General features: G+C 36.6%; 1 protein-coding gene across 6 annotated transcripts in view; it reads right to left on the bottom strand.

The window, feature by feature from the left end:
* The window catches only part of LNPK (lunapark, ER junction formation factor), a 62,773-nt gene extending 50,225 nt beyond the window's left edge, over positions 1–12,548 (bottom strand). For 5 of the 6 annotated variants that reach the window (XR_006740559.1, XR_004984871.2, XM_036421134.2 and 2 more), the window contains exons 1-4: positions 12,408–12,548; positions 7,212–7,300; positions 5,456–5,497; positions 4,503–4,690 (exon numbers count right to left, since the gene is read on the bottom strand). Coding sequence is in view for 3 of the 6 variants with exons in the window: in XM_036421134.2 (XP_036277027.1) it covers positions 4,503–4,690; positions 5,456–5,497; positions 7,212–7,238 (257 nt within the window). In the remaining 3 variants the exon portion in view is untranslated. Of the gene's footprint in view, positions 1–4,502; positions 4,691–5,455; positions 5,498–7,211; positions 7,301–12,407 lie in introns of those variants that run through there. The other variant, XM_036421138.2, reaches the window with a different exon arrangement.
* Positions 12,549–12,811: the final 263 nt, after the last annotated feature.

The following is a 12,811-nucleotide window of genomic DNA, read 5'->3' as shown; positions in this document are numbered from 1 at the left end:
ACCTAGCGCATCTTTGGGAGCAAAAATTTATGACACTGTCTTATTTTCGGGGAAACAAGGCAGTAGCCCTGCACATAAATCTGTGCACCAGTAGCTCGCCAGTAGCTCCCTGCAGCCCTCCAGTAGCTCTTCGCCTGCTGCCCTGCTCTACAGTAGCTCCCTCAGCCCCCTGATCCCCCTCATAGCTTGCTGCCCCACACTCCTGCTGATCCAAGATCCGGTTGTTATGCGGTCGGTCGTTACACTTCACAACGTAATGACAATTTGCATATCACCTCTTTATTATATAGGGTTGGTAATCCTATATAATAAAGAGGTGATATGCATATTGACCATCACTCTAACACACAGATGGCCGCCACAAGATAGCCAGCAGGGGAGGGCAGTTGAGGGGAGCCAGGATGGCAGGGAAGGGCAGTTGGGGGCAACTAGGCTGGCAAGATAGGGCAGTTAGGAGTGACCGGGCCAGCAGGGGAAGGCAGTTGGAGGCAACCAGGCCTGGAAGGGAAGACAGTTGAGGGCGATCAGGCCAGCGGGGGAGGACAGTTAGGGGCAATCAGGCAATAGGGAAGGCAGGCGAGCGGTTGGGAGCCAGCAGTCCTGGATTGTGAAAGGGATGTCTGGCTGCCCGTTTAGGCCCAATACCACCCCTTCCAGATTGCAAAGGGTGCAGGCTGGACTGAAGGACACACACGCCACCCCCCTCCGTGCACGAATTTCATGCACCGGGCCTCTAGTTTCTCATAAAAGACAATTTTGAAACAGTTATGATTATGCAATATATACTTAGTCCTGAACCCATGACTTCTCATCCCAGAAAAAGTATGTGGAAAACTTAGACTGAAGAGATAGCAGTCACTTTTTTCACTTATTGAATGGATTTGTAAGCTGTGCAATCAATGAAGACAGTGATAAAGCAATACATTTTATTGCTCCTTTTGCCTTCATTTCTTTAAGCAAACCCTGGTCCAGACCTCAAAACTTTGATTTCCAAAGGAAAAGATTCCAGGGATAAGCTTGAGCAATACTCACACTACACACAAAAGAAAATGTCCTTTGGTAAGTCTTCCTTCTATCTACCACAATATCCACTTTCACATTGTTGTATTTTATTTCATGCTGTTTTGATTGTCATCAATCAGAAGGACAATTCTATTCTTTGTTGGGTAACTGGTCTATGCTTCCAAGGGAGGAAAGTTCACTGAAATAGAAGCTGCAGCAGTTGAGAACCAGGTCACTAACATGAATGAGACAAAGTGAGAAATGGCTCTGAAGCTTAACCAGCCAAAAAATACTAGACACAGGTGATGCAGAACAGTCAGGGGACATAGTAAGAATAACAAAGCTTCATACTCAAAATGGTAGAAAAACAAACATTTTTAAAGAATTGAAATCTTTCTACTTTTAAAAACAATTAGTATATGATTTGAAGAAAAAAAAAAGTCTTCTGAATTGTAAGAGCAGATCCAGTAAATCACAGTGTGTGGGTAGCCATTAAAATGAGCACAGTAATGCCAATTTCTTTCTAAATTTCTTTTCTCCCATCTATTTATGAAAAAATACAAGGAAAATGAGAGAAAGCAGCATAGCATTATAAAATCTGCTGCTAGACCTAAAGTAAGAAACATTCCAAAGATTTCCAAAGGAAAATAAAATGGCAAGACATTTACTAGTATTCTGTAATACATATGCATTCAATTTTTGGTTCTTTTTTCTACCTACAAAGTTAAAATGTTATGAGCTCCAGGAGTTCCAATTTGAAAATATACTTTGCACTAAAGACTAAAGAGACAATATATATATATATATATATATATTATAGTAATCCTTAAGAAAAAAAAAATCCTATCCTTGCCCTAACTGGTTTGGCTCAGTATATATAGCGCATTGCATTGAACTGAAGGGTTCCAGATTTGATTCCAGTCAAGGGCATATACCTTGGTTGTGGCACATCCCCAGTAGGGGGTGTGCAAGAAGCATCTGATCTATGTTTCTCTCATTGATGTTTCTATCTCTCTATTCTTCTCCCTTCCTCTCTGTAAAAACTCAATAAAATATATTTTAAAAAAGATCCTATCCTGCCAAAACCAGTTTGGCTCAGTGGATAGAGTATCAGCCTGCAGACTGAAAGGTCCCAAGTTCGATTCTGGTCAAGGACATGTACCTTGGTTGAGGGCACATCCCCGGGAGGGCGAGGGGGGGGGGGGGGGAATGTGTGTGCAGGAGGCAGCTGATCAATGATTCTCTCTCATCGATGTTTCTAACTCTCTATCCCTCTCCCCTCCTCTCTGTAAAAAAATTAATAATATATATATATATTTTAAAAAGATCCTATCCTTCTTCCATGTCAAACCAAAAAAAAACTAAAGAATCACCACCATGATTCCTCCTTTTCCCTTACCTCTTACTTTTTCCCATCAAACTGTTTTACTTCCAAAACATTTACAAGTCACCTACGCATCTCCAACTGTTGTCCTCCTCTTAATCTCTACAAAGCAGCACTCATGATCCTTTTAACTTAAATAGCAAGCCATTCTTCCACTAAAACCTTTACAAGCTTCCCATTTCACTCAAAATGAAATTAAAACTTTTCTCCATGATTCTCCATGATCTAGATCCTATCTTGATTCTGAAAGTTCACTTCCTCTCCATTACAAATGCCAGACATGCCTATCTTTTTTTACCCTTAAATAAATCATGCTGCCTTTTACTTTACAGATTTTGCATTTTTTATTCTCTTCTTATACAGAAAAATTACTAGACAGATCTCTCAACTCTTGAATTTTGATGTTGTTTTTAGAACTTAAAGAATACATTGAGCCAAAACCGGTTTGGCTCAGTGGTAGAGCGTCGGTCTGCGGACTGAAAGGTCCCGGGTTCGATTCCGGTCAAAGGCATGTACATTGGTTGCGGGCACATCCCCGTAGGGGGTGTGCAAGAGGCAGCTGGTCAATGTTTCTCTCTCATTGACGTTTCTAGCTCTCTATCCCTCTCTCCTCCTCTCTGTAAAAAATCAATAAAATATATTAAAAAAAAAAAAAAAGAATACATTGAGCCCAGCTGGTGTGGTTCAATGGTTGAGTGCTAATGTGTGAACCAGAAGGTCATTATTAGATTCCCACTCAGGGCACATGCTCAGATTGTGAGCTCAATCCCCAGTAGGGGATTGTGCATGAGGCAGCCAATCAATGGTTCTCTCTCATCACTGTTTCTATCTCTCTCCCACTCTCTTCCCCTCTCTGAAATCAATAAAACTATATTTACAAACAAACAAATAAGTAAATGAAATAGATAATCCTAGTGGGTCTAATATAATCTGTTAAACCCTTAAAAGCAGAGGTTTCTACATACAGCAGAAGAGTCAAAAAGATACAGCAGAAGTTGAAAGAAGATTCTCCCCCAGAGACTCTAGATAAAATTCCAGACCAGCTAATAACCTTGACTTACACCTGTAAGACCCTACACAGGGAACTGTTAGTCAAGCCATCTGTTTTCATCTTCACAACTGTAATACAACAAATGGGTGTTGTTTTAAGCCACTAAGTTTGTGGCAGCAATGAATACAAAGGCCGTTTCCTGACCCTCGTGTCCTCCCCAGATTGTGTGAGGGCCCCCGTTAATCCTCCCACAGCATTTGGCACTTCTTTTTCATAATATTCATCATACTTAGTACTTAATTTAATGTATGCTGTCTAAACTCTACAGTCAGAAATTCTGTATTTTTGTGTACCATATACCATTATAAACCAATGTCTATGCAATTGGTACCCATAAGGTGTAATGACTTGACAAATTTTTTTATTCAATTCTCCTATTACAATATATCTTCTATAGTGGACTATATTATAAAATATTTCTAGGGCCAGTTGTTTTATAGCAGTGATTAAAAAGGGAAAACAAGTAGGATGAATGGAATATATTCAGAGTCATTGAGGCAGTTATTTTTTGTTTGTTTGTTTGTTTGTTTTACAACCCCCCCCCCACTTGCCACTACCCACAATTTTTTTTAATATATTTTATTGATTTTTTACAGAGAGGAAGGGAGATAGAGAGTCATTGATCAGTTGCCTCTTGCACACCCCCTACTGGGGATGTGCCCACAACCAAGGTACATGCCTTTGACCAGAATCGAACCTGGGACCTTTCAGTCCTCAGACTCTATCCACTGAGCCAAACCGGTTTCAGCCACTACCCACAATTTTAAATGCCCATTCCATGCCCCATACACGTAGGGAAGCATGACCTCTATTTGGGAATCACAAAAGATTGCCATAGTCTTTATTACTTATGTCACTGGGTCATATTCCTCAAGTATGTTGAACTATGAGAAAAGGCTTACATCATCATTTTATTTTTTTAAAGAAATATTTTTCAAAATGCAAACACAAAACATATTTATTCAATCTGAGACATTGTTTCTTTCTAATTAAAAAAAAGACTAAATATATTAAAACTGTCTAATCAGAAAGAGAAAATGTCAATAAAAAGAACAATTTACTTACATCAATGGGAAAGTAAAAAATGGGAGTGTCATGGTAAGTCTTGCTGTAAGTTCATCAGGAAGATACCACAAGTATACAATTAAACATGTAAACAGATAGAGAATTGAGGAGTAAAGAATTAATCTTCCAACCCATAATTTTTGTAGTCTCTGATTTTTTTCCCTAAATTCTTCCAATGCTTGAATTTCCTGTTAAGAGAAAATTATTTTATACTATTTAATCTCAAATTTCATAAACATGCTGACAAAAATTTTTCACATGATAAGAGATTATATAGAAAGAACTCTTAAATTTCAATGAAATACAATACCTTAATATTTTAAAACAGAACATAATATGAAAAACTAAAATTAAAAAGAAATAAAAATACCTATTCTGACAAATCCCTTTTTTAAATGCAATATATTAAGATACAATTTTTAACCTATCAAAAATTAGCAAAAATTGGAGGTATGAAATTAGCATCAATAAATAATATTAAATCAAATAAATAGTAATTCTCCTACATAAGGTCTATAAAATATTTGGCTATAAAAAGAATAAATATTGAAACAGTGATCTATACTGTATTCTTCCAATCCATTCATCTCTCTCAGTATTCCCATGAAATAGCCATTTTTAATAATCATAGAAAGCATAAAAAGCTGTGAAATTTGCAGACTAATAAAAATTGTTGCAGACTATTTTATAATCTTCTTTAGCCTATCTGTAACATTGATTTACATAATGCTATACACATCTAATTCCATTAGAACAGGCTCTATCGCTTGGCACAATCTTAAACCAGTGATAGACTGGATTTTTTTGAATTATGTAATATCAGAATTTTCATGCTTACTCTCTATCATCTCTAAATTTCCTACCAGATCCAATCTCCAAAATAATATATATTAAAATAATATTTACATAATACCTAAAATAGATTTAAAATACTCCAGAGATAAAGAATTTACCTTATCTATATTTTCCAGAACTTCTACAGTTGAAGGTTTTGTCTGTTACAGAAACAGAAATGAGACACAGCATTAAAACTTGTTATTACAAATTTAGAAATACCTTGATTTATACAATCATAAATAACACTTTAATCCAAAATTGTTTTTCAAATGCTGTCAAACAACATATATTCCTGTTTATTTATAAATAAGATTTAGATTTAAATAAAATTATCATTATAAACAAGATTATATAAGATTAAATAAGCATTTTCCACTTAATGTCTTTTTAGTCCTATAAGTACCTTTAACTGATAGCTCAATTTTTACCATTCTTAAACCCAACAAAACATACTTTTATCAATTTTCCTCCAAGAAAATTTTTCTTAGATATGATTATTTTTTAAAATTTATATATTAATAATTTAAGACTAAAATTAGTCTGATTTTCTATTGCTAAAATTTCACTGAGGACTCTGGAGGTCAAAAGCATTCTAATTTCCTAAAGTACTTTTCTGACAATCAGATTTTAAAAGGGCATCTAAAAATACTTTCATTAAAGCAGAGCTTGTTTGTTAAAGGTGTTTTTAATACCACCTAGAATAAAAACCAGCCAAAATGACTCATACAACACTTGAGAAAATGTTCTCAACAATCTAAGTGGGTAATCAACTCATTGTCGTTCTCACAAGAGTTGCTAACATTAGGTTGAACCATATGAAATTGCTATTTGTGTAAGTCAAAGCTTGTGAAAATTGGCAATTTCATATAGTCCAACTTAACACAAGAGACAAAAGAATAGTAGATAAATTTGATCTTCTGTAAAAAGGTTTCCAAAGGGGGCAGGGGCAATATAACGCCAATCCAAAACACAGCAGTTCCAGCAATAGTTCAATACTAAATTCTGGCTCTAACTGGTTTGACTCAGTGGATAGAGCTACGGCCTGCGGGCTGGAAGGTCCCAGGTTCAATTCCGGTCAAGGGCATGTAATACCTTGGTTGCGGGCAAATCCCCAATGGGAGGTGTGCAGGAGGCAACTGATCGATGTTTCTCTCCCATCAATGTTTCTGACTCTCTATCTCTTTCCCTTCCTCTCTGTAAAATATCAATAAAATATATTTTTTAAAAACAAAATCTGTACCAAGTAGTACCAGATTCAATTATTATGGTAAAAAGGAGTCTAAAATAAGTGAAGTAATTTTTCCTAGGCTATATTACCTCCTCTTATATTAGAGAAGAACATTTATCAATGTATTTTATATTTTCTAGCTCTAAAGTTGAGCTATTTCCTCTAAAGACTTAACCAATTAAAATCAGACTGGATTTTTAAATCTGTTTAACCTATATTTCCTGAAAGTATATTTAGTGTGACTCCAGTAAATATTTGTGACTAGTTTTAAGCAAAGAAATACAACCTGTAAAAAGTTAAGTACCATATAAAATACTAATTTCAACTATCTTTCAAATAAGATTGAAATTTAGGTATTATGAGAAGAAAAGATAACTACTCATACATGAATACATAGAGAAATAAAAGCAATTCATAAGTCAAAATGAAATAATTGTTAAACAGAGACATTAGATACCTATATAGCAAGTAGAACTCTAAAGTCCAAATAAAAACTAATTTGTAAGAGAAGAAAGAAAAATTACAGTCAGGGATAATATCAAACTACTATTCAAGTCTACATCACAAAGGAGACTTTCACAAATAGCTTTTTTGGACACTTTCATATCAGACTAAAAAACTGACTGTAAAGAAAAGAAACTTACCCTCCATCGGGAAAATAATCCACCCATCTTTTAATTGTAGAAACTGGGCACAACGATAAATATCATCAATTGTCCAAAGAAATTCACAGCTAGAAATAAAACAAGCACTTAAAAAACTTAAGTCACAACACATAGCCTACCCACTATAAAATTTAGATGTTATAGTACTCCTTAAAAATACTAAAGAAGATTAATTTATTTGTACTCCACTTAGGTGAAATTTTAATTTAGACAGTCTTGGGATATAGTCCATCTTTTAATAATCCTTCTTCCAAGCCAGGACATATTTAAAAGTGAAGATAAAGCTGGAAAAGCTTTTTAATAGCAAGGTATTTTAGAAGTATATATTCATACTACTTTGCAATTTTTTGTTCTTTAAAGTAAGTCCCCTATATTATTCTTATTAGAAAAGTTTAATCTATTATTTTCATTTTACATGACTAAACATAACTTTTTCTTTCAGCTGTCTCCAATTAGTTATTTGAAATTAAGGGTATTTTACAATGTTTAGCATAATATCACCTTACAACTAATAATATAGAAATCCAACTGAATTTGAATAAGAAAACAAGGGTTTCAAGCTACCTGTGACCTTGAGTAAATCATTTCATGTTTCTGAACCTTAATTTTTTTCTGTAAGCTAGAGTTAATAATGCTATCACTTTTCATAGAAGAGCCTTCATTATTACCATTTTATAAGAAAATTAAGTGAAAGAGGTTTAGTTGTCTGTCCAATAGCTCAGAAAAAAACATGGCCAAAAGCCACTCTATCTTCAGAATTCTCATCTGTTCACTACTATTTAAAACCCAAATAAACATTTCTCTTTTAAACTGTGTCTAAGTCACCCTCAAGTTAGTTGATCTTCATGTCAGCTATCTGTATATCCTCTTCATTTAGTTGTTTTTCTATTACTCTGAAATGTATTATATTACTATATGCTTGAAAATGTATCAGCAATTATATTCTAAATCAATTTACCAGTCAATAATTATACAAATTTTTATTCTTTTAAGTTGAACCAGTGAAAGTACACTTTCAAACTTATATATATTTTACCAGGTTAAAATTACATACTGCCAATGTCTAAAACTATTTCATTTCCATAAAATGAAAAGTTAGGTCATGATTCTTAACATTTTTAAAACCATATATGTAATAAATAATAATAATAATAATGCCAGTACCAAATAAGTACTCTCTGCAACACTACTAATAGGTTAGAATTAGCATAAGCCATACCTATATTAGACTTTTTTGGTTAGAGAAGTAACAAAGAGCCTAACTATAAAATACTTTCACTTACAGAATAACTTTTATAGACAGAAATAATTATAATCTGTCCCAAATTTGAAGTTTATAAATATAACAAATGTTATAAGCCATATTTAAGTTGCAATCTAAGTATTATTAATCCTTCAATATTAACTCAGTATTCAAATTTCTAAATGCAGTTATAGGAAATCCAGGAACTTTAATGAATGAAAGTATAAATTTCTGAGTTAAGACATTAAATAGACCTTAAAACCTTAAGATGCTAAAAAAAAAATAATCAAGAAAGATGACTGGGGAGGGAAGATTCAAATGAACCACTTTAAGTTGGTATTTTCAAAGTATACATCATCCCATTATTTTGAAACTAATGTATGGTTACTTAGTTTTGTACACAACTGACCTACACATTTTGATTTGTAACAGATTTACATGCCAAGTTAAGTTTGTAGCCATCACAAATCAGAATTTTTAATATTTGAAAGTAATAAACAACGACAGTATCAATTAAACACTTGCTAAGCACTTACTCTCTAGTAGGCCCTAAAATAAATGCTTTACTACATGAATGTTATCATTTAGATACTACTATTGCTCCATTTTATAAATGAGAAAACTGAGGCTAGGGAAGTGAAGTAATTTATTAAGGCCCCAAAGATATTAGAACCAGACACATTTTAGTTTTGATTTTTTTTAAGCAACCAGTTATTCCCAATAACACAAAATCAGAAATAAGTGTAGTTTATATATGAGACTGAAATATTTATATGTAAAATACATGAAAGCATCTGTGCCGTTCTCAAATAGCTGGTAAACAGAGATACTGAAGTGAAAAATGAGTTATAAACACAGGAGACAGTGTTAGTATCTATATCATGTAGTCCAAATCCTGCATTAGATTAACCTTGAATGCATAAATCTGCATGGAAGAGATGCTAATGGTTTGCCAAAATCATGCAACTCCAGCTAGAAGCAGAACTGACACTAGAAACCTGCAAGCACTTCCTTTGTTTATTGCATATCACTTTTAAAAATAAGTGTAATGTTAAATACTGTATATGCATAAAATTGCAATTAATAACTGGTTTTGACATCAATTATTTGTCTGGATAATTGTTTTGGAATTAATGAAACAAATTATGGCTTAGCCTTCAAAATTCCTGAAGCAGAGGATTGTACTTTTCAATTTGTCCTTTAAAACATTAGAGTAACAGTCATTAAATGCCATATCTATGCTTTCAGGCTCATAATCAAGAACCAATAAACCCTCATTATTCCAGCAATTTTCCTATCAATTTCTGGTATTTGTTAAAGAAGCTGACTTACTGTAATGCACATATAATGTTATAAAGATATAAAAGTATAACAAAGTTAAGTAAACCAACTATTTCTCTATAGCTTTAATTTCATGCCTCTTCTATTTTCAAACACTTTTTCCTCCTTACCACCCAAACATCTTAATTCCAATTCCTGTGAACCATTACTTACTATAAAGCCTTGGGCAAATAAGTCATCCTCAGTTACTCAATATCTGCATCTTCAAAGGAAAATAGTTAAGGACCCTCTTAAATGTTTAAAGGCTTAAATGACATAATGCCTTCTAAACGATTTATAACAGTGCCTGACCCACATTAATTTCTCAATACAAATTGTTGTTTTAACTGCTATGATCACTGCTAGCCCATCTCTGCTTCCTTTCAACATATGGAAATTACATTGGAACCAAATAACTAGCATTTCTTTCTGAAGCATAAATCAATCTGCTTGTCCTTGAGTGGACAGATGGCTCAATTTCAAGTGGCTTATCCCCAAGAACTCTTCCATGAACATGTACAGAGAGTCTCTTTCCACTCTGATATCATAATGGGACTTGACATGACCTTAAAAACTAGGTGCATCTAACATGTTTTCAATGAATAATAATGCCCCCATAGTACTTGATGTTTTTTTCTATTAACTGCAATTCAGTCAGGTTTGGATGTCAAAATTTTAAATCTTGGAGCACGTTATTTTTTTATTTCCAGCTCATTTCAAGTCATTAAAATAATGGAATAGAAAAAGTCTAGGTTCAAAATATGACTCAAGCACATACTATTATGTATTCTTGGTAAATTAAACTCCCTAAAGCCTCAGTTTCTGCATTTGTAAAGTGGCAAAAATATCTACACTTCACAGAATTATTGTATGAGTTAAATGAAATTATGTATCACTTGGTACAGTATTCAACAAATTTTAAGTGCATTGTAGCCATTGTTATTACTATTACCAGAAAACACATGTAGTACAGACAGTACTTCTAATATGAACACATTTCTTTCTATAAAGAACCTGTTTCATAATTTTAAAATTGAAAAATAAAATTGCAGTTTGCTTTTTACTGAAATTGTATTGCTCTCATCTTTAGTATAAAAAATAAAGCAAAATACTCTGCAGATTCTTCCATTAAAATAACATGTAGGCCTTTAACAGCAGAGTTTAGTTTTATGTTTATCAAGTTTAAAACGTAAGTAGAAACTACTCAATCACTATCAACAGTACCTCTATAACACATCGTACTATTCAATTAAGATTAAAAGTGGTCTGTTCCAAAACTCTAACTTTCAAGTACATAATTGAAAAGGCAATTCTGAAATATCACAAACTGCCACACCTATTGCTTAAAAACAAAATTATTCAAAAGAAGAACACCTCCCAAAGCACTTTTACTATATGATGATTACGTTCTGGTCTTCATGGGAGGTCAATGTTCATTCTGAACCAAACACTACCAAAAATGATCATTTGACTAGAAAGTTTTTTATATGAAGTTATGATAGTCAATAATGTCTTCCTCTTCATACTTACTTTTTCAATTTAACAATTTATAAACACTATATAAAATTCTAATTTTAAATGCATCACTCGTACTTTTTAAAAACGTGTTCAAAATCAATTTGGTCCTCCTAAAACGGAACTATGGGGACAGCTGAGGATAGGAGATTAGCAGTCCCTGCCAGTTTGAACATAAGCCTGAAATCAAGCCTTAATCACACCCACACAGACCCCTGTAGAATAGGGTTAGTGTTGTCAGTGGTGACACCCCGGCCACGGAGAAAGGAGGAAAACAGTTGACACTGCAAACCAGAAGCTCACTGGGAAAAGCAGAACATGGAAAAGTGGGTGAGTCACAGGTTTTACTTAGTTACTGGGGTGAGGAAAACCATCAGCAGAACTGAGCTCACCAATCCCAATTCTCTCTCAACACCCATGCACGATATTAACAGAATTCAAACTACTGATGTAGATTTGATTTGCTCTTCTCCTGCCAGGCTTATGACAGCTAAGCACCCCTGCCCTCCCCTCCACCCCTTACGTGGCCCATCATCATCCCTCAAATAAGGACAACAGCTGGACGCGGGCTTCGCTCTCAACTGTACACAATCCACGCCCACACGCCCGGGCCGAGCCGAATGACACTGACAGTTTTGGGTCCCTCCTGACGCCTCCGATCCTCCGAACAACTCAGGAAGCCCCGGGGAGGACCCTGGAAGTCACGGCGAGGCGAGGGACCTTCTGACCCTTCGCCTCCACATAGGTGGGCCAAAGAGCCGATGCTCAGCTCAGCTCAGTCACCACCACCCCGCCCCGCCTCGCCCACGCCGGGCGCAGGGCTGGGCACCACCTCCCCTCGGGGGGAAGGCAGGGGTCTACAGCATTCCAGAACCACCGGGGTCATTGTGCGGGGAACCCCGAGGGCCCGGGTCAGCGCGCAGCAGGGAGGGGACCTGCCCGGCCGCCTCGGCGGAGCCCGTAGGCCCCTCGGCAGGGGCGGGGGCCGGAGGAGGGCGAACGCGAGAACCCGCAGCGCGTTTCCCGGGGGGAGAAAAAGCTCAGCGCGCCTTCCCGCTGCCAAGCCCTCCAGGGCGCCGTCGTCGTAAGCGCTTTACCTTCGAGAAGCGGGCGCAGCCCGGCGCGGGCGTCCGCCTCGGCCGGCTCCGGCAGCCACCGCGCAGCCCGCCTCCGGAGCGAGCAGCAGCCGCCACTGACAGAGAGCGCGGCCGGCCAACTCCTTCCCATCAAACCCCGCGCTCCCGCCGCCGGCCAATCGGCGCCGCGGCCGGCGCGCGCCGCTCCGTCACGTGACAGCGATCCGGGCGGGCCGTTGGCGGGGAGGGGGGGCGCGAGAGGGCGGTTGAGCGCACGTCCCGCGGTGACTTCACAGCCAAAGCGGGCGCAGGTCCTCGCGACTCAGAGGTGTGATGCTCTGGACTTTGACTCTTACCCATATAGCTGGTTCTCCCTTTTCCTCTGCCTCCGCCTTGGCTTTTAAAGACCGTTCTGCAAACCTCCG

Source organism: Pipistrellus kuhlii, unplaced genomic scaffold (genome assembly GCF_014108245.1).
Source record: "Pipistrellus kuhlii isolate mPipKuh1 unplaced genomic scaffold, mPipKuh1.p scaffold_m20_p_7, whole genome shotgun sequence".
NCBI classification, from domain to species: domain Eukaryota; kingdom Metazoa; phylum Chordata; class Mammalia; order Chiroptera; family Vespertilionidae; genus Pipistrellus; species Pipistrellus kuhlii.
The sequence above is the reverse complement of the archived record's forward strand: the minus strand, read 5'-3'. Positions and strand labels throughout refer to the sequence as shown.